Genomic DNA, 22,817 nt, shown 5'->3' with positions numbered 1-22,817 from the left:
TATGACCAAGAGTCATTTAATGGAATCCTGATGTCTATTTGCTGCTAGCTATTTCAAAGAGAGTAAAGAATCCTTAACTAAAGGTTATTGGTTCCTGATTAAGCAAATTAATTAATAACACATTATTTGGCCAAATAATATTTTATTCATTATTTGCATTGTGAGTTGGCCTGAAAACATTACAATTTCTCTAAATTAATGAAAAGATAATAAAAAATAAACATCTTAAAGTATCAGAAATATAAATTCCCAGCTGGCTGGATAGAACATAAAATCACAACATTAATGTGGCATCTTACCTGGATAGACATTGAACCTAATATCACAACAGTGCTATCACTGTTTTTCAGTCTGTGAAAACCTTAATTTCGCCTCACTTTCAGGTTGTTTTTAATGTATTTTTACTAGGTGTCTTTAAAATACGTTTATATTTCCTAGAAGTGTTTCTATTTTATGTCCTATGTGCGCTATCTTACGAGCCTGTGATTTCCATTGTTTCATCAAAAAAGACTGACTTGTCAGAGCTGGACCGAACCAACAACGCCAGCTCTGCGGGGGTCAACTTTACATTAAATTGATATGTTAACAAAATAAGACATCAATAAAAAAAATTTGAATTGAACCCCCTACTGACTAAATTATACAGTTAAATAAAAGTCGTGGATTTCAGGCTGGGATTAAAACTTATTCGTTATTTTAATATTTTAAAGAAAACGTGTTAATGGTTTCTCCCCGCTGCCTGCACATACTGCTGATTTGACTGACAGACGGAGAGGTTAAACTGGTTTGCCAAGTTAGCGGCGGGGTAAGTAAACTACGTAAATAAGGTGGAAATATTATCTCCGCCTATTAATTAATAGCTTATTGATTAGCTTACTTATAGAAGAGATATATTCTGCTAAATAAAACCCGCGTCACTTTAACAATGCCTCTTTAACGTGTTGACTTGTAACTCGCCTTTGTTGGTCAGTTAAAGATTAAGCTAGTCGGCAACTTTAACAAGCAGGTTAGAGGAAAGTTTAAACTGAAGGAGGTTAATGTTGTTGCTCACAGCCTGGAGCTCATTAGCGAAGGAGAGGGGGTCGGAATCACGATTAGAGGGGTGAACAGGGAGTTTTCCTGCTCTGAATGCAGGTTAATTTGCTCCATGAGCAGCACAAGGGGGCAGACTTCAGAATGAGATTACACTGTAGCTGGATTCCTGCACAGTCATGAAAAGCTTTGTTTTGTGGTGTCAACACATGCTTCCTCAGAATGAGAGCTCACTAAGAGATATTTTTCTCATATGGTCTCAGCTTAGTAGAAAATCAATCTGCTGGAGCTTCAATTGATAGTCACTGGTTCCTATCACTGTAGAATACAGAAGGTGTTAATGCTTTCATTTACATTTAGTTTGAAAATGTAATCTATGGCCTAATTCAGAGGATGCACAGTAGTTATGCAAATGTCACTGTTCTGTTTTCAGATCTTCCCTTTTTATAATCTACACGTTTTCTTTGTGTTATCAGCTGAATGGTGGGTGGGAGCCATTCCAACAGTAATACTAGCCCTCATACAGAATCAGTTGCAGGTTTTAGCTTGTTGAGGGCTTTGACTAAAAGAAGTTGCTTTTATATAAAGCACTGGATGGATTTAAATGCCCTGCTTTAGGGTTGTGACGTGAGCTAAAGGACTTTTGCTTCTGCAGCTCTTATGGGATTTTTCTCAGCACTAGGCAATAATGGAAGGCAATAATGCCTTCCAGTTGTCTGAAGTTACTGAACAGGAGAGCAAAAATCAGTCCCCTTCCTCTTCTTTACAGCTATAATTTTATGTCTGCTGATTGAACTCCTTTGGTTTCTGTTCTGGATCATAAACGCCCATGTTTGTCATCCTAGTGTTTGATCTTTGGTCTTTTCTGTATAGTTAATCTGTTGTCATGGATGTTTTGCAACTTCCTGAAAGGGTTTCTTTTTGATCAGCTTGGTCTGAATCCATCCTCAAATGCAACAAATCTGTATAGTGGAGACGATCCTCTTTATTTTTTCAAGTATATTTTATTTGGCAGCAGAACAACTCAGCTCTGATCTACTCTCCATGTCCCCCTCCCAGCATTTCCTCCCTCATCTTTAGATTCTCAGGGGATTGTTATGTATAAAGTACTAAAGCTGCACATTAAGAAAACACAACACGCAGAATATGAAGAGAGCAGATGATGAAACCAGTGTAACACGATCCTGGAAATGTCTTGTAATGAGAAAGGAAAATCTGTGAGGAGAAGGTTGTTTTCACTGAGGAGAAGAAGACAGCATATAGAAATACATGTTCAAACTCTCAGTTTTCTGGCTGATAGTCAGAGCTCCATCCATATATGTGTCTTGCTGGAACTGTATTCACTTGGGAATAAGACTAGAAATACCTCCGCCCTTAGAAAAGGGTAGGGGTCTTTGTCTTATCTCCTGTTTTGGAACATACTTCCCATGCATGGACCTAACTAAGTTCTGTGTGTGTGTTTTTATTTTGGAAAAATGACACTGTTTGTTTATTTTTATGAAACAGCATGTGATTAGACTTTGAAAAAGTTTTTTCATTGTATAAAATAGTTTTGTTTGCTGTAGTGGTGTGGAAGCCAGTTGTTGTATACAGGTCACATCAACTCTGCCTTATATTGGACACCATATCTATCATATGATTGGTGTCTTTTATTTGGTACCCTACCCTTTCTTATGAATCTTTTTCTTTTGAATGTTGTTCTGAGGTTTGACTGGACAAGAACTAAATAGCTTAAAACTATAACCTCCTTCAGAAGTTTAGACATAATGACAAATATTAACTGTGGACAACAGATGCCTCCAAAATCCATAGGATGAGTTTTTTTTTTTTAAGATTCATTTCTTACAAGGATGTCCCTGGGTCTGAAGCTATATGCCTTGTTGGTAATGCACGTAAACAGGATGTAGAGGTGTTATTTGATGTAACTATTTTGCCAGGGAGTTCTGTAGAAAGAGATGCTTTCATTCTGTTTGTGGTTAGACTTACTCTTAAGGCGGAAGCTGGCACTTTTCCAGCTAAGATATGCTGGTTCCATCACTAGGTAATATGCTTATCATTATCTAGTTCTTAAAAAGACCTAAAACCATTTGGTCTTGATAAAATAAGATATTCCTCTTTGGCCCTAAATAGTGTTCTAACACCTTGGTGCTTATTAACAGACATAAACAGATGTGGTGCTATCTGCTAAGAGCACCACAAAACTATCAGAAAGCCAAACAACTGAGGCAGCTACTTAATAGAGCCCTACTGTCCTGCAATGCCTCATGGAAAAACAAAAAGGTCAAAGGCTAAAACCTTTTATTTGGAATGAACACAAGTTTAACACAATAAAATGCTACAGAGCTAGAATTTAATCTGATCTTGAGGATATCTCTGATTTTAGCTGCTGTTACAGAAAATTGCCCTGAAATTCCCCACACCAAAAAAACATGTCAATCTCTTTATAATAATCATTTGCACTTATACTGCAGAGAACAAGAATAGCATAGCTATCAGTACTAATTGTTCATATCAGGACTTTTACTCGCGCATCCATCAATTCGGCAGCCATATCTAAATGCTTCTGCAGCTTTAGCTCCCACTTCAGAGAACGCCAACTTTCATGCTGTATTCCAAAAGCTATTGGAGTCTTATCCCTCTGGGAATTAAACATTTTTTGGCGCTTTCTCCCGCTGGATTCTGGGATTTTCATCATTATTTTCCCAACTTTGGTGGGAGGTGCAAACTTGCTTAGCCACTACTTTATTGTTTACCCATTGCACACATGCTCAGTTTGGTACCAGACAAAGATTTTATGCAGCGAGTTGTTTTACCATATTTCCTGTGGAAAGCCAAGCCGTCAACATCCCTCGGGCAAGCAGATCCTACAGAGAGGCTCCCAGTTTAGGGAGTCCAGGAGCCGCTGGATCACTGCGGAGCTAATTAGAGAAGGTATTCTTGAGTTCAGACAAGAGAGGGAGTGAAATCGGAGCAAGACCCCCAGCAGAAAGAGCACCAGAGCTAAGGAACCTCAGAAAAGCCCACCGGCCAGACAGGATGTGGGAGAGGTGGTAAATGGCTGAGACTTGATCTGTAGGCTAACAGTGGTAGATTGAAGAAGGACAAATGTACATTAGAGAAGTCTGGCAGGTAGAGAGCGCCAGAGCGGGGAGATGCTGGTGTCTGTGCTGGAGCTAAGGAAGGATAACTTAAAGGTTAACTTAAAGCAGCTTTTATAAAAGACACCTACAAACATCCTAAGAGCATTCCCTACATTATCCTTAACCAACTTTATGTTACTCTTTTGATTGAAAAAATGTTGTCTGTTGTGCTCCTTCACTCTACGTCAGTCACATCTAGACCCTGATTGTTTTTTTTTAGGATGTTAATGCAAATACAAGTTCAGATTTTTTAACTCCTGCAATTTATGCTTCCCGTACGGGCAGGTCCTGCAGCATTCTTGCTTTGCTGTATTTACCAAAAAGGTGCCATAGATATAGCTAGAATTGAAAAATTTGTCTTGCTCTGCCTCACAGCGCTCCTGAGCGCCAATTAAAAAACAAACAAAACAGAAAGCAGTGAATGCCTCTTTAGCACAATGTGGTATTTTCTCTGAAAATCTCTGTATGCAACTGGAGTTTCTCAACTTCTGTATAGACAAGTTTCACCACCATTTCTGTAAAAGACCAATATTTTTGTAGTTTATTGACTTCAAGGTGGTAGACAAACACAAGGACAATCTTAATAGCTTGAAAGCTTGTCAATACTTACATAGAGTCAAATTTAGCTGTGTGCTGATACACGAACGCATAGATTGGTTCAACCAGTGTCTGAATGATTCTTGCTATGATGCTGGGGTGGTAGTTACAGCCGATGAAGAGTTGGATTACTGGCTGCAACTGTACAGCTGGACCTGACCGGACATGTAGCCACATCCTATCATCACAGAGTCCATCCCATAACTCCTCACTCATGCACACTTTAAGACACGGAGAAGGACACATACATGCCAGAGGTTGACTCAGACTGTAGGTACTTTGTTAAATGACTGAGAGGCAACAGCCAACACAGCTGATTAAGTTCATAACTAGCACGGGTTATCTTTAACCGATTTATTTTCTCACATTTTTACGTGGGGTAGGGGGCAGTTCATGCAGGTAGGGATAGCATAACACCCTCACAGTAAATTTTGCAGCCTTAAAGTAACACTTTAAATTTTAGATTTAACATCAATCTGAGTGCATTTAGTCCTACCAAATTAGTGTTGAATTGACTCTCTACGTAACATATATCTTTCTCCAGTTCCTGTTGTTGTTCTTGTAATAACTAAAATAGTCAATGTACTTCGACACTGCATATAACACTGTGGAATTTCCTGTGTTTGACTTAATTTAACCCAATAGTTGCCTAAAATCAAGTCACTCATTGGAAGTCGCTCTTAAAAACTTGATTTGAGGACCCCTTATAGGCAGTTACACTAACCCTAATTAAAAAAGACTGTATTTCTAATGCTCATTCAAAGCATCAAGAAGCTCTTTTATACACCAATACATTTTGTAATTGTACAGCTACAAACTTAAAAGTCTTAAAAGTCTACAAAATATTTCATTGTGATGTAGAAGGAAAATTATCTACTATATTTATAAAAATCTATTTTTTATATGTAATAATAAGTTTGTATGCTAATAGGGGAGGATGTAAAATTTCAGTGTGATAGAAAACTCCAGTCCGTTTAGGGCACTTGTATATTTGTACACACGTGCATTTCTGCATGTCACCGCTGCCCAAGCCCCACAAGCACAAATACGGCTCATAAAAAACATCCATTTGGACCTCTTCAGTACACAAGTAACATGGAAAAGTTTGATTCCCATCACTAAGCTGCATTAACTGGTGCTCACATGGAACAAACTGAAGAAAACAGTTTCAATAATAATCCTGACAAAACCATCAGTTTTTGGTTGGTTAGACGGTTTTCATTTGTTCTACCGTCACAATAAATAACTATTATTGTAAGAAATCCTCCACAATAAATGCACGTCAACATTTTCTACGTCTTTACTCTGATACCCCTGCATAAAGTCCCGTGCAAGTTACAATCTACCTTCAAACATCTTCATTAAGACCAAAGAAGTAATCAGAAACTTTAATGGTTACTCATCAGTTATGCAGATCCATCCAAGCCTTTTTTCATATTTTTAAAAGCATTTCTGGATGTTTCTTAAAAAAAAAAGAAAAAAAAAAGTTTTATTGCTCACTTTATCCAGCTGTAGCACATCAATAAAAGCATATTTAGAGCAGAAAAAAAATCATTTTGTCCAACTTTTCTTTATAATTACTCGTTATCATGCTGTGTCTCATGAATATTCACTTCAGTGGTGACAGCTGACTCTCACCCCCTTCCATTGTCACAATAGAGCTCTTATAGCTCAGGGAAAAATGACGTATTCCCTCATGACAAGGCAACAACATGAGTCATTGTCATGTTATGCTTATTGCAGGGATGTCTGACTTTGGACAAAGGAATGATCATATTTAAAGCTTTAAACTGATAACTACTTCCTAATTATTTGTTGTTAGTGTTCTTCCATACGGACGTACAGTATAAATTACACAGAAACCCAGAAAGCCTCAGCTGGTTGATGTACATTCAGTCTCTTTCTGTGTGTTTTTTAGTGAGAACAGTTCAGGACAAGCAGAGACACGACAGAAGCAGTGGATCAGAGAGGAAACTGTTGGCATTTTCCCCTCCACCTCACTTCGCCCTCATTGCACCGCCTCCTCTAGCTGCTCTCCTCCTTCTGCGAGTTAGGAAGGAATCAACATCATGGTGGGAGTGGAGCGCAGGCCTTAGCAGGTGAGGGTGTGATCGCTCCATGAGGGGGAGAGCTGGTCAGAAGAATGGCCCGGAGTGTTAACTTTGACCTGAGTCAACCTGACGTGGAGATTGGACTGGAGTAAGTCTAAATGTTTCAGTTTTTGTAGAGTTTATCAATGAGTTTCTGTTTTGTTTTGTTTTTATTCTGGTTTCTCATGTCTGGTCTTGTTCATGCCTGCTGTCAGAGGGAGAGGAGGAGGGAAAGCCTAAATGGAAAGGTGGAATATATTGAACTCTGTCTGTCTCTTTTTATGTCTGTGCTTATGTTTTTACATCAGTTGACCTGCTGTTAACATGTAGGTCATTGTCTTTTGACAATGCTTGAGCATTTCCTTCCTGTGGTATCTGTATAGGGGTCAAGACGGAATCGACTTATTGTCTGCTGTGACAACATATAGTAAAACCCTGCATGCTTGGAAGGAGAATCATGCAAACTAATCCAACTTTAACCACAGGTTGCAATTATGATTCATGGGGTTTCTGATTCATTGTTTTTAGTCTGCTGGTTGGTTCCTTCTCTCTCAAAGGAACCCTTGGTGTTTCCTGAAACTTCTGGCTTGTACTGATCTACTGTCATGTCTATGTATTCCTCTGTTAGAAGCCCAGCGGATGAAGATGTTGTTCATGATTCGTTCAGCCGGCTGATCGAAGAACAGAGTGAGAACAACCGACTGTCTGCTATCGAGCTGCAGGATCTGCAGCAGGACCTTGATGAAGAAGGACGAGGTACTCCCCTTTGAGATCTATGGATGGGAATGAAAGCGATGAAAAGAGGCTTTAATGCGTTTCAGTTTGTCCAAAAAATCCAGTGATCTGTATTAGGGTCTAGCAAGATGGCAGAAAAAATTATCATCCTTTATTTTCCCATTTCATCCAATTTTGATTTTGATCAAATTTTAATTTTTTTTTTTATTTGTTCTCCATCTTCAGTTTAAGAGCATCTGTAATGAAAACTAAAGAAACTAGAGATTACCTCAATATTTTAAGGCTTAAATCCGTCTTTCTCAACAGGGTTTATCGGTTGTGTCAGACAAAAGGCAACTGTGTTTATGTGGTATTTTATCTCCTCTGGAAATGCTGTACATACACTGCGGATCCACTAAAGATGACATGATCTTTCCAAATCCTGCCTGGCATCAGTTTCGCAACCTTCAGCTCCGCGTTTAGCTCCATGTTCACTCATTGTAAGGGTATCTTTGCTCTCCCGCAACATAAACAGAAACTAGTTTTTTGCATATGATAAAAAGAGCAGCCAAAAACCAAATTAAAAAATCTGGAAGAATTGACTTACTTGTAGTTTCTGATAAGTAGGTCTGCAACTAACAATTTGCAAATTGATTAATCTTTCGATAATTGTTTTTAATTAATTGATTAGTAATCGGATAGAAAAAGGTTCTTTAAAGAACAGTTTTAACAAAATGATACCAGGTGAAACTAAAACCTTTCCTCTTGGAGTTGTGGATCGAGCAGATTGACAGACAAAAATTTTCTGCCTGTTGACCTTCTGCTTAATTTATCTGTCATGGCACCTTGGAATTTGTGTTGTTAAATCCAGGATTGTAATTGTTTTACATGCTTGATACGCAAAGGGTTTCCTTTTCGACAGTTTTTGATAAGCAGAGTTTAATCCTTCTTACCTGTTCGCCTTGTTTTATCAATCCATGATGTTTTCCAAACCATCCCATCTTTTTTTTCTGTTGCAAAAAAGCATCCATTCAACAAATGTTAGTAAAAAAAATTTTTTTTCTTTTTAAGCAGAAAGGAAATAATCTTTTGCTGTTGAGCTTGTTAGATTTATAAATGCTGATATAAATTTACTCCTCTGCATAGGATACCTGTTTTTTAGGATGTGATGCGAAGAAAAAAGGTTTTTGTTTTAATTACTTTTCCATCATTCAGATTTGCATTTCACGCTTTCAGTATTTAAAGGTTATCTGACTAAAAAAGGCTGAATTCAGACTGAAGAGGCTAAGCCAAAGCTTTAAGCCCCTGAGGTGGTACACCGGGGTAAAGTTGACACGCCGTTTACTTAGCAGCTTAATTGAAATGAGACCCATCCTTGATGTTGGTGCCGGTAATCCATTTATTTCCATGACTCGGCAATAATTGTCATATTTCCTTTGTACCACAAGTCATTCCTCTAACATGTTGACAATAACACCGCATACATAGTTTCAGCGATCCACATAGCATTCACTTGAATAGCGGTAGCATTGCGTCACGTTAGTATTGCGTTGCGGTCAAAATTTTTTCCCCCTTTCGGGTGGAACGCACCTGTCCTCATCAACACCGGATCCTACCTATATAGACAGCTGACAGATCATGTGATCCAAACCATTTGGAATACAGAAATTCATAATCTGCTCCTACACAGACTTTAAAGAAAAGTTTCCTTATCTAGCTGTACTGTATGTTGATTTGTTGTTTACTTTGACAGACAGCCTTGCAGGTCTGTCAGGCCCTGCGTATCGAGGATGGAGGTTAGGCAGTGATGAGACAGAAGAGGACGACAATGAAAGACAAACAGACCGTCTTCTCCAGGATAAGTTGTCTTCAGCCACCCTGAGGATCCTCTCCTCCATGCCTAGCCGTACTATTGGTTAGTACTGCTTAGATCTCTTTGGAATAGACCAAAAGCTAATGATAGAGGTGGATTTATTTCATATTTGGTCCTGTGTTGCTTGACATTTAGTTCCTCTAAGAAAATGAGAACACACTGTTCCCTACATTGCTGATTTAAATAACCTTTCTGAAAACTTCTCCCATCTGCAGCATTTAAATGCTGTAAAACATCTGTTTCCTATTGTAGTTTGTCACCACACCCAGCCTCACTGTGGTAAACCTGGTGGAGATCAAATGGCTACAATTTGTAAACATACACGGAGTGCTGTATTTATTGCCCAACCCAACATGTGATAAGAATCGCTGTTTAACCCAGTTGGATGTAAGCACTAAACCTAGCGTCATGTTACATAAAGACGGATGTGTTGCAACTGATCAGGGTTTCAGGAGGAAGCTTTTCATCATCTTCCTCTCTGAGAAAATTTGGGTGGTACAGCATGCTGTTATGAATGCCTTGTTGAATGCCTGTTGATCTGTTTTTCTTTTTGTTTTGTTTGTTTTTTCCCCACAAACCAACCAAATATAAAAACCTCCTTGTGTCACTGTTGAGTTACTCAATTGTTTGGTTTCTCCAGCATAGCCTTCTACATCTACATCTCAATAAATCAGGATGCTTTAGAAGTTCAGGAATTTCACAGAAAACGTTGAACTTAGATTATCAGCATAAATTTGTTAAGAGTTATATTTCTAGCATTAATATCTGATCATTGTCTGGACCATTATTTTAGTTTTTTCATCAGTGTTCTGCTGTGGTTATTTAACCTTGAGTGTCTTGAAGTATCATAAACAGAAAACAGATTACTTAGTGAATTGGGTTGCTTTTCAATAACATTCAGATTTATTGAGGTGCATCGGTAGGTTCTGATAACCAAATCAGATATCAACTGACTAATAAACCAGATCCGATATACTATGATATCGTCTTCACTCACATGGTATGGTATACGGTTCATTCATTCAGCAGTAGGAAATGGATAGGAAAACACTAGATGGATGCATGTCTATGGACGTCAAGACTATTGCTTCCATTCTAATTCTTTAAATTATTTTAATCAAACAATCAAGTGGGGTACCAAATAGGCTTTGTATGCAGATGGGAGACAGCTTTGGTTCAGATTCAGATTTATACCTACGCTGACCAATCTTGTGATTTCTGCGATCCAGGCCGTAGCAGAGGAGCCATCATCTCTCAGTACTACAACAAGACCATGCAGCTACGGAGGCGCCGGCAGAGCAGACCGGCTATCAAAGACTTCTCTCGCTCTGCCAGACCCAGCATCCGGGGTTATGGCGTGGAGGTAGACACTACAGACTCAGCAGGTGCAGAAAGCAAGGGAAAAAAAGACATTGCTGAATAAAATAACAGAAATACAAGCTAATATTTTCAGACAGCTTTGTAATGTAAACTGGATGTTTTATAGAAAGTAAGAAGGAGCGCCTGGTAAACAACCTGCAGATCCTTTCAGTGGGTGACAGAGAGAGGATGCTCCGAGCAATGCCGCTGAATTTGTCGGAGAAAAAAGAACTAAGGTAAATTTCTTTGTGGTTAGTTTTTATGTTTTATTATTACATTTGGAAAAAGAAAATATTGTTGCTAATTCTGTGTATGTCTCTCATGATCAGGAGCTTGACGCTGAAAAAGACTAAAACACACTCCAGCAGTAAGCTCACCTGCTGCAGTCGTCTGAAATTTTACATCATCATAGTAAGTAACGCATAGAATGTAATAGTTCAAACTTCATTCACTTCATTAATCCATGACGGAGCACAAACAGCCTGTATCACATTTTTAGCTATCCACAAACCTTACTTTGTCTCACTAACCCATTGTAGGGTATCATTGTGAAAATAGAATGTATGTAAAGGTTTTACTTATTTCCCTCCAGTTACAGCTGTAGGTGTTTTTGACATGTCTGTAGGAACCTTGCACATCTGGAGATGGACATTTTATCCTTTTGGCTTTGCAAAATGACTGGAAATGACTGTAATTTTAAGGTTAAAATGTTAAAAGGGTCCTCTTCCCATTAAGCTTGAGCAGCTTTCCTGTCTCTGCTAAAGCGACAGCAGCTTCATGCTGCCAGCAGTGTTTACTGTGGCGATGGATGTGAAGTGGTTGTTTTCTGCTACACTAAGGGTTGTGTTTGTCAACCAAAGTTTTCTTATCAACGACAGATGTTTAGAGTAAAACTCTCAAAGATGATTCGCATACCTATACATGAATAATGCACAATAGGACTAATCCAAGCATAGCATGGAGATCTTAATAATTAATTTTAAAAATGACTAAATAAACAATATGGGCATTCTAAAAGGATGTTTGTGAAAGAGCTGCTGCAGAAATGGTGCTGTTTACACCCACAGGGGATAATTCTCTTTGAAGAGTTAGTTCAACCACAGCACCATCTCTAACAGCACAAAATGAGTTGCTGCTCTCCAGCTGCCTCCTCCGCACACTGCAACAATTTTTAGATTACAGAATATATTTGTAGAACAAGTTTCTCCATCTTGCTCTTTCAAGGCCTGAATGAAGTAAAATGTTTAAAAAAATTCAGCTGCGAGCTGCTCTTAAAAACTACACCATAGTTAATAAATGAACTTCCAGTCATCTATCCCTCTGGGGCTTTGCAGCACTCTGTTCTGTTGTTTGCAATTAGACCTCAGTTTCCTGTAGTTGTTATAACACTAGTTCATTTGCTCTGCTGCTTGAACAGTTATGATCTTTGACTCATAAAAACCCACAGAGGCTTGTCCTCTGTCTTCAATTACAACAGTGATTGTATTATTTGTTCTGTCTATCCTTATCTTTTCAGGCTTTGAGGCATAGCTGGTACAGCTTGTTATCCTTCTTGCACTCCCTCCAACTGTGGCAAACACGGCTCAAGAAGATCAGCGGGCGCTTCGGCAGCGGGGTCCTCTCATACTTCTTGTTCCTCAAGTATCTTCTTTTCTTCAATGTCTTTTTGCTGCTGGTCACCGGTGCATTCTTAGTGCTTCCTCAGGCCCTGTATCCCCCAAAGCTGCATGCAATGAGGAGGTCCTTCACTGGGCTTGAACTCCTGACTGGAGCGGTAAGCAGCTAATGATGCTGACTAAACCATCAATAGGTTCACTGATTCAGGATCAGCAAAGTTCCCCCTTGTTGACTCCCTTGTGCAGAGGTACAGCATGGGGGTGGTAAATATGCTTTGAGACCGTTATAGCTTAGGGGTTATTAAAAAATTTTTCAGGTGGAAATGCTCTAAAACTCTCTCTCTGCTTGACGGGTTAAATAAATAAATAAAATACTCACGCTTAGGAGTTCAGCACCCCAGCAAAAGCACAGCTTTTAATTAAAGGTGCTAAACGGTTCTAGCAAGCTATATTTTTAAACATACACAACCATGCCTCTCCCTTCAGACCACGCCTCAAAACACATGATCGCCCATGCTGTCTGCAGCGCGTCTAAAGCAGCAGGAACAGTGCGTCTGAGCAGCTGAAGCACCGCATCACTGATCTGGGAGCTGGCAGGGAGACAGGCAGCACTGATGATGCAGAGCGCTATGATCACTCCTCTGAAACAGTTTATTAATGCCTAAATTGACTTAAAATGCTGAAATCTAGCAGCAAAACATGTTCGCTTTTATTATCCTGGTGCCTGCAGTTTGGATTATGTATATGAAAAACGCCTCCCAGCCACAGCTGCAAACCACGAGGAGGCAACCGGGCCAGAGGCTGCTGTTGAATGGCATTCCTAGTGACAGCGCACCGCCGGTGTACGGAGGTCTGAGCGGCTCCGACAGAAATAATATTTGAAGGCAGGATCCTAATCTGGATGAACTGACTAAACTGACAATGTTTTCAAGTGGACTTTCTCACTTCAAAATAAATTCAAAACTACTTTTTACCCCCTGATCAGAGCAGTATAGCTGCCATTGTTACAGGCAAAGAAAGGATAGTTCCGCCCAACACGCATCAGACCCACTTTTTCCACCGCGCAGCCAGAGCAACTAAGATGCTTCAGCCGTGCATCAGAACTAAACTTGTAAAAGCATCAAAAAGGAAGCAGCAGTTTTTGCTGATCTTGCTGCCTTAAGTGTGAACGTAGCATAACAGTGGCTAGCTTCCAGCCATGGCGTTCTGCACGAGCATTGGGGAGTCGATTCGTTCATGTGTCAGGGTGCGCGCACAGGGGGGAGGGACAAGCAGACGACCATGATTGACGTGTCAGGAACCAATCGTGTACTAGGGACCGTCTTTTGTGATTGGTTGGGGTTATTATTTATTTCTCAATGTAGCGGGGACCATTTATTTTGGTTTCCCTTCCAGACCTTCTTTTTCAATGTTTGCTAAGCGGCTGTGCGGAGATCTTTAAGCCACATAGTAAAAAATGAGTCAGAAAAGATCTCCTACTACTTTAACACCATTACTTATTTTACTGGGCATGAAAATGTTTTTGTTGCTGCCATGGCAACTCTTTATTACAGACCAACAACAAATCTAACAAACCATTGGGTCATAGAATGAGTGGCATTTTGATCAATTTAATCTTTGCTTGGGCATCATTGTGCGTTTTTAATTAATGACAGTCTTTGTATGTTAATGCCAGTGCCCCTTAGTGCTCACCTCCAACAGGAAGAGAGTTAGGAACGGTAAATGGAGAAAAGTGCTATCAAGATAATGTTTTTAAAACAAAACATCTAGAGCAATGTTGCTCCGCTAGAGACAGGTAGCTATATCTAAGGGTATACTTTAGTAAAAAAGTAGGCCCTACCTAATTTGTAAAGTATTTGCATATTTTCTTGGACAATTGTTCATAAAACAGCACCTTAAATGGTGATTGGTGCTTTTAAACCAACGATATGGGTCCATACTCTGTCTCTAGCAATCTGCCAGTCTCAAACTGCGAATTATTGAAGACCCCTGTTGTAGGGTTTAATGAGCTTAAACAATCTGTGCAAACATAGATCTTCTTCTCCAATACATTGTTTCTGTCTCAGGGCTACTTCTCTGATACGCTGATGTACTATGGGTACTACAGTAATGACACACTGCAAAGAAACAGGGAGAACTGCATAGAGGGAAACATCTCTAGTTCAGCCAGTCCGCAGTGTGACTCCAACTACCCCTCCTACAACATGCCTCTTGCATATTTCTTCACAATAGGAATGGCCTTCTTCATCACATGCATCATCCTTGTGTACAGGTGAATTGTTTTTAAATAAAATGTAGAATCTTAGATTAACCCAAAAAAGTCAAATATTTACATGTTATTTTCTTAAAGCATGTCGAAATCGTTCGGCCAGAGCTTCAGGATAGATAAGTCTCATGCTATGCTGGCCATGAAGGCTTTCTGCTCATGGGACTTTAAGGTCATCAAGAAAAACCCAGTCAAGCTCATGTCAGAAAACATCTGTACCCAGCTCAAGGTAGGTGTAAACTCGCATAGCTTAAAAATTCCCCACCCTCCTTGGTCCTCCTTTCCCACTCTGTCGTGTTTAGAGAAGACAGGAATGTGATGATCTGATGCATTCCTGTCCCTCTGCATTCCTTGCTTAGTCTTCCATCATGTTTGGTTTTTCTGTTTTCTTTGACGTATTTCACCATTTCTATCCTTTCACTCTGTCTAGGAGCTTTTGGCTGAAGTAAATCACAGGAAATTTAAGAATACCCTGAAGCAGAAGTTGCACAAACTGTTGGTTCATGGCCTGGCTTGGACGATCTGCATTGCCGCTACCACGGGATGCCTGGTCGGCATTTACTACTTTTCAGATTATATGCACGAAGTAAGGCTGAGTGGTTTGTTCTTTTATTTTTTGCACCTGGTCTTACAAACAGGATGTCTAGTTTGTTTCTGTTTTTTTTTCACTTTGCCACTTGGCAAAGTAGCAACTTTGCACACAACCCTGATAATTATCTTAAATCTTAATGAAGATGTCCCCAGTGGTTTACTAAGACTGTTAAACTGAACATAATGTTCAAATTTTGTTGCATAACAGTTTCTGATATGTTTCTTTGAGGTTTTAAGTGATAGGCCAACACAAACTAGAGGAAATCAATTTTTGATTTCCTTTAAAGACAAAATTCTGAAGTTTGGCATTAATTTGAGCTGATTTATTCAACTGCTTTTGATTTCAGCTACAGGTGCAACTCTTTTGGTGTTTGTCTCTGTTGCATCTGAACTTTTTTCCCTGTAGAATATCCTGAACTCCATCAGACTGATAAAGCAAATCTGTAAATGTTTATTTTCTTTACTTTTTAAGCTTTCAAGCTGATATTAAGGCCTTTGACAGGGATGTTCTCTGCTGGAAGGAAAACCTCAGCTCCAGTCCCAGCTCTAAAGCAGAGTCTAACCGGTTGCCTCATGTCTCATTATTAGTGTTTTATTTTTTAGCTCTGTCCATCTCCCCGTTAAGTCTTACTATCTTCCTTGTCCGTGCTAAGGAACAGCGTCCCCACAGATAATGCTGCCAGCATCTGGTTGATCTGTTCAATACTAGTTAGCTTCTACAAATAATTTAACATGTGAAGAATAAGAAGTCCAGTTTTGTCTCATCTGACCTGATCACCACAGGTTTGTTGTTTCTCCTTAATGGCTTGTGGAAACTTCTAAAGAAAGCTTCCAATAAACTTTCTTTTATCCTCTTTGTCTATAAAGGCCTAGAATTGCTAACCTGGCATAAGCCAGATTGATACCTGGAGTTCAGTTTGAATTTTACACAGTATCCAACTGGAAAGGCTCCTGTAGAAAATGTTCACAAAAGGGAGGGACGTTCATGTTAATTCTTCAAGCTGATCGGGTAAATCACCAAATGGCACCTCCCACCTATGTCGTAGCACCTGTGAAACATATGTGTGTTTTAGCATCACTTACATTTGTCTGTGGTGTGTACTTCATCCATGACAATTCCAACTATGTTTTCCTGAAACACCTCTTATAAAAGAATGTTTTTCCAATTAGTTAAGCAGCCATGACTCCGGGCTTCCAAATAACGGCTGGTAATCACCACTGAGAACTTTTTCATGTTACAGCAGTAATGCACAGCTTTTCAGCTTCAGCAACTTAGTCGTCACTGAGAGCAATTAAAGGAGACACGATTATAACAATAAGATCCCTCTGCAGCTGATAAATCAAACTCTTAACGAATCCGGTTGGGAGGAGCGCACAAACATCTTTTTCCATCCACAAAGAAGCAAAATGCGTCTTTTTGTTTTTGTTTTTTTTCGAAAAAGAAAACAAGGAGTTTTTGAATTCACATATTGGGAATAGTACATCTTGCTTGCAAGATATATATAGATTTGTGGAGTGTACAAACAAATAGTTTGTTGGGTTAGTAGTTGTTCCGTTCTCTTCCATTGTCAGACGATGGATTGAACTAGGGGCGATGATTGAAGCTTTTAATATTGTTTATAATTTAACCCTGTTTGAACTTCACCATATCTTTCTCTTTGACTTTTTTTATGATGCTGTCTGTTCACAGATCTTTAATGAGAATAAATGATTTACAGGAGGATTGTGTTTACAGATCATTGCCTTTAAAGAAGGACATCCCTACGTTTATACATGTCAAACTTTCAAATTATTGGTGGGAGCAAAACAGAACGATTTTTTTTTTCCTTTTATGCACCAAATTAATGTTTATTTTTTTCAGGAAACACCACAACAAAAATATTTTGAAGTTTCAATGTAACAAACGCGAACAAGGTTATGAGGCATAAAATATTTAAAGTTATGTGTTTCCATTTAATCTAGAATAAAATAGTCATTATTGTCATTGTAGTTAACACCGTGGCAAAAACATGCACAAAAAAAGAATGAAATGTATAATTAAAAATGGAACTAAAGGAATGTTAACATTTAAAAAAAATTTATAAATCTATTTTTTTCCCGCTGTTTTCAACAGAAGATGCTGAATGCATCTGAAATATTCATGAAACAAATCCCTAGCAGCAGCTTTCATTTTGTCTCTTTTTTGGGGGGTTCTACAAAACCAGCAGGAAAGACTGCATGATGTCTCCAAGGGTCGACTGCTGAAAGAAGCCAGCCTCTTGGCTCTGCCTGTGCTCGTCTCCTTTATCAACCTGGTGTTGCCGGGCCTGTTTAACCTTGTGGCCGATATGGAGAATTACAACTCTCCATCTATACGGACATATGTAGCACTGAGTCGGTAAGAGCAGCAGGATGCTTTTTAAAGCTCATGTGAAAACTGTTCCATTAAGAGACCATGAAGTATCCCTTGTTTGCTCTTTTGTCTTTATTTTATAGAAACCTGATGTTAAAAGTTAGCGTGCTTGGAATCCTCTGCTACCATTGGTTGAGTCGGGTGCCTGCTGAGTCTGACTGCCCATCATCCAAAGACCAAGACGTAATTATTATTCTTTCACTGTAAATTGCTTTTATAAGTATCTTTAGATAATATCAGATCACATCTTGATTATTTGTATCCCGTGGTGACTCGTACATGGTTGCTCATCTACTTTCTCTTTGTTGAAACCCCAAACCTGAAGAAAAAAAAAGCCTTTAGAGGCAGGGGGGCGTGGTCATATGGAGATTTGAAAGGATCCACAAATGGCTGGCTCCGTTTCAGAATGAGCTGTTTGCATTTATGAATATCTAAACATATCTATAGGTAGATGGATAGATATTTGTCTATGTATATGTGTATATATGTACTGCAGGATGTTCCTTCATGCAGGTGAGTCCATTGCCCATCATCACGTGTTTTGTTCTTGCAGCCAACATGTGAGTGCTGGGAGAGTTTTGTTGGTCAGGAGCTTTATCGCTTCCTAATCATCGACTTCATCTTCACTCTGCTGGATACTTTGTTTGGGGAGCTGCTGTGGAGGTGGGTCCCTCGTGTAGTGTCAGTATTTTAAAATGGTTCTTTTTAAACTTGTTTTAATACCACTCAGTATGCTTTTTGTCTTAAATTGCAAAGTTTAAAAAAACGGTGGCCTTTGTCTCGATCCAGCCCAAAGCTTCCAGTGTAGCTTTGGGCTGCCAGAACCAACCTAGGCCCTGGTTGGAATCTCAACCCCTGATTCTCACGTTAAATCTATCACAACTGAAGAAAAAACTCTTTCCCTTCACTTTATTGTGTCTTGACCGTTCTGCAGGTTATTTTCTGACAAAGTGCTGAGGCGAAAAAGAAGACCAGGGTTTGATATTGCCAAGAATGTCCTGCACCTCATCTATGGACAGACGTTAGCCTGGTGTGTGCCATGTTTTTAGTGTATATATATATATATATATATATATATATATACACAGCCATAATGGGAGAAACCATGATGATTATGTGTTTTATTCTCTTCAGGTTAGGGGTCCTTTTCACTCCTCTCCTGCCTGCTGTGCAGATTCTGAAACTGCTGCTGCTCTTCTATATTAAGACGGTATTTAAATTCAACTCCATCTCTTTTACACCTTTGATACTTTTCATGTTTGTTGGGCATTATAGCCTCCATGTTTCTACTGACAGAATCGTTTTTCCTTTGACTTGATGCAGCTTCTAAGCATTGAAATCTCTAGCCTGTGTGATAAATGTTTGTTTATTTTGTCATCTTAAAACAAAAATCAGGTATTTTCGCACCCCTCGAAGCACTCTGGGGTTTCCTTTCACAGTTTTGCAGATGCAATGACCTCCAACCCCTTTAGCCATGTGTGTGTGTTTCCCTTTTTCAGAGCAGTGTAATGATGAACTGTCAGGCCCCCAGGAGGCCATACAGAGTCAGTCAGATGACCACCATCTTCATCACCCTCCTGTGCTTCCCCTCCTTCCTCGGTGCCTCTGTCTGCGTCACATACACCATGTGGAGGTACTTCAATACATCTCAGTCATCCTTGTCAATAGCATGTATAGTCTGACACACAGTAACACCAATAAGGTGGCGAGTAACCTGACAATATGATTTCTACTTATTTACCTACTAATGATTATCTAAGTAAACACTGAGAGTCACTGAGAGCTTTCAAATCTGATGCAGGTATTTTATTAAGGTCCTGGTTGCCAGGCAGTTGAAAATGCATTTAAAAGACAATTAGTTGCCACAAAATGTTGGATCTCCCAGTTGGATGTTAAGGTTACATCAGGGGAAAGTGTTAAAGATATATGTGTGTGTGTATGTGTATATGTATGATGAAGTGATATTCTTTAGTTTTCAAAGATTGATTAGATTTCAAAGATATTCATTTGTTATAAAATATTTGTTGTTTTCTTCCAACCTGTGAGAAAGATGCACCTCTGGCCATGTGGGTGTGGCCTAGTTCAGGATGTCGGTGTATCACTCCAGTTCTAGCTTTTAGGCTCTTCTTTATGAAGGCTTAACAAAGTCTAGGACCTCTTACGGCCATTAAACACAATTTTAAGACAGACATTAGCTAAATAAAAAGCAGCTGGTGTGACTTTGCAGATTAGCTGCTAAATAGGCCAATTCGTCTTCACTTAGTGCAGAAATGATAGCCCTCTGCCTGTCGTCCCTCCTGCTGATCAGAGAAATGGGGAGTGTTTATAGGGCAGGGCCGGCGCAGTCAATCTACGAGGAGAAAGCAGTTCATCACTGCTGTACTGAGGGCGATGATGGTCACCTGGTTTTTCAGGAGAAGATAGGTGGTTCTGCTCAGAGACCAGAACTCGCCAGGATTAATTCATGGTTCAAGAAAAATACAACTTTGAGCAGGATTTTAATGGAGTAATATCATAAAATGGTTTAAAGCTCAAAAAATGCATTTATGCCTGAAATAGGCCCTTTGCTCTAATAATTAGAAAAGGCTTAAAGTAGACGAACCAGGTAAAGTGGCCTTATTTCTCTACTTGGCTGGAGGGAAAAGGCCTCTGGTCAAATAAACAGCCTACTGCCCAAAGTTTACCAGTTCTGATATTTCTTTTTGGCCATTTCTTTTTGTAAACATTTGCATTGTTTTGTGGTTTACAGTATCAAGCCCTCAGGATCATGCGGCCCCTTCCGAGGCAATGAATCCATGTTCAAGGCTGGAAAAAACTGGATGGATAAACTGGAAAAAGAAAACCCCCACTTGTCCCTGCTGGCCAGGGCTCACACCTATCTAGTGGAGAATCCTTTCTTCCTTTTTGTGGGGGCAGGCATCTTTCTGTGAGCAAACACTCATACAGAAACACCCTCAAATTGCAGCTTGTCTAATTACACCCTGCAGGCTTTTACCATTCTGTTTTTATTATTTTCCTCAGGATAGTCATCTACTTCCAAAGTCAGGTTGTTGACGGTCAACGGAAGATTATCACTTTGCTGCAGGAGCAGATAGAAAATGTAAGACATTGCTTTGGCTGTACACATGTTTTATTTCTATCCATATTAGGAATTTACATTGACTTATATCCATTTTAGTTACTGCATTTATGCCTAACATTTACCTCAATCATTACCATTATATTTCACACTACACCTACAAATTGACTCCTTAACATTAAAAATGGGGCTTCTCCACATTAGATAGACCTATATAGACATGACCAACAGGCTTTTAGTCCCCTCTGATCCTCAGGTATAGTAAATATACAAAAAATAATCCTGAGATAAACAAAAATGCACACGCACCTGTGTCCCCAGTCTAATTCATTAAGCCGTACGTACACTGTGCAATTTTTTTTTTTCAGTCGTTGCACGCAGCTACTGTTCACACTGTACGACTAATCGCAGGAAATTGCCCAGAAAAAAACGCGTACGCCGGGCCTCAGCAAGATTGTCACATTTCCCAAACTGACATTTCATTTCTCCTTGTAGGAGGGAGAGGATAAAAAGTTCCTAATTTCTAAACTTCAGTCCATCCATGAGAAGAAACGGACTCCAGCAAGAAGGCTCACAAGTCAGGTCAGTCTTAATCCAAATAAATTTAGTTATTGTTATTGTTGCTGAATTTGGGCACTTTTGGACTGGGTTCCTGAGTGTTTAGCTGTAAGTTTCCTAGAAGCTTAGGAAGGCAGATTCTAGGAAGAAGTATCTACGTCATCGTCTATTAGCTTTTCCCTTTCTTAACCCTGTCTTCTGCAGTTGTAGAATCTGTTTATAGAATTAATCAAGGATGTTTTATTAGTCAATCAGGGAAATCCTGCATTGCTTAACCTGAAAAGGGCAGAACTAAGCACAAGACGATAAGGGGGGAGTACATTCATACACAGGTGATGTATGGATTCAATCTGCTGCCACTAAAGAGAGATATTTGATTTGGATGAGCCTTAAAAACTCTACAGAATGAGTTTTTCTTCATTTTGGCATGTAGTTCTGCATATTATTAAGCTGGACTGTTGGATTTAATTTGGGTTTTTGCTGCGTGATGATCTGATCTGGGTCCGATAGCTGTCAGAACCCAAAAGCAGCACTGCTAAAATGTGGCTGTTAATTAATTTTTTTTATAAGTAGGCTATTAAAATGGCCATATACTTCAAAACGTTTGTAGTAATATAAATGTTTAAGATATGCTTTAGGTTTTTTTATTGTGATATTAAATCTGTGCTGTGATGGTGTCATGTTGGGTTTGTCCTTTTCACAAATTTAGTGAGTGCTGTAGCAGAGTAAATATGATTGAAGGATACAATTTAATGTTTTAATGGAATTTCGATATATTTATTTGCGAGGATTAAACAGCTGCATACTGTAATACCTACTGTCCTACTATCTGCTTGCAGAGATTCTGCTGGAAAAAGAAACAAGCCTTTTATTTCTCTGTAGTTTTTAAACATTTCTTCTGTTTTTATTGCTGCAGGACTCTGGATGATGAGGCAGCTGCAGCTTCTGGAAAATAAACCTCCTCAATTGTCTGAGAAATCTTCCACCACTGGGTTTGTAACTGGAAAAGCTCAGAGTAAAGCCATCATGAACTTGAAGCGGTTGCGGTGCTTGTCTGTTTTTCTATACAGCAATATAAAAAGCTTTTATACATGTGTGTTTTTATTTTTTAATGACTCAACTACGTTAAGCTTCTGCTTAAGATCAAAGAACAACAAAATTAAGCATCATAGGATTAAATGTGATATTTTTTTAGAAGCTAAACAAGTATCAAGCAGATCAGTCTGTATGTATGGTTGATATGTTTTGATTTTATTTCTCAAAGGAGCACTTTGATGCTAACTGTGAAGTTTTACAAATTGTGTAAATTAAATATTTCATTAGTTGCACCATAGGTAAAACTTTTTATTTTCCGGGGTGTGTTGGTGTAAATGTATAGTGTAAATATTTGTTTTTTTTAAATAGTGAAATCATCACTATTCTTTTGTAAGTAAATTACATTTTACTATATCACCCGGTCTCTGTACTTATTTTGTTTAATAAGATGAGAACCATTTGGTATATGAAAATT

General features: G+C 39.0%; 1 protein-coding gene across 2 annotated transcripts; it reads left to right on the top strand.

Moving 5' to 3' along the window:
- Nucleotides 1-748: 748 nt before the first annotated feature.
- tmc6 (transmembrane channel like 6) lies at nucleotides 749-22,676 on the top strand. 2 transcript variants are annotated; one of them, XM_015384332.1, is made up of 21 exons: nucleotides 749-805; nucleotides 6,688-6,968; nucleotides 7,488-7,615; nucleotides 9,327-9,488; nucleotides 10,676-10,831; nucleotides 10,933-11,041; nucleotides 11,135-11,216; nucleotides 12,322-12,579; nucleotides 14,488-14,693; nucleotides 14,772-14,916; nucleotides 15,118-15,273; nucleotides 17,486-17,655; nucleotides 17,754-17,853; nucleotides 18,224-18,333; nucleotides 18,605-18,700; nucleotides 18,805-18,880; nucleotides 19,170-19,303; nucleotides 20,420-20,596; nucleotides 20,692-20,770; nucleotides 21,245-21,331; nucleotides 22,224-22,676. In XM_015384332.1, the coding sequence occupies exons 2-21, from the start codon at nucleotides 6,913-6,915 to the stop codon at nucleotides 22,233-22,235; spliced, it is 2,499 nt and encodes an 832-aa protein (XP_015239818.1). In that variant the 5' UTR covers nucleotides 749-805; nucleotides 6,688-6,912; the 3' UTR covers nucleotides 22,236-22,676. The 2 variants fall into 2 exon arrangements, with proteins under 2 accessions (XP_015239818.1, XP_015239817.1); XM_015384331.1 differs by having other exon boundaries at nucleotides 17,483-17,655.
- The last annotated feature ends 141 nt before the right edge of the window (nucleotides 22,677-22,817 follow it).

This window comes from Cyprinodon variegatus, unplaced genomic scaffold (genome assembly GCF_000732505.1).
Source record: "Cyprinodon variegatus isolate N-32 unplaced genomic scaffold, C_variegatus-1.0 Scaffold310, whole genome shotgun sequence".
Classification (NCBI taxonomy): domain Eukaryota; kingdom Metazoa; phylum Chordata; class Actinopteri; order Cyprinodontiformes; family Cyprinodontidae; genus Cyprinodon; species Cyprinodon variegatus.
The sequence above is the reverse complement of the archived record's forward strand: the minus strand, read 5'-3'. Positions and strand labels throughout refer to the sequence as shown.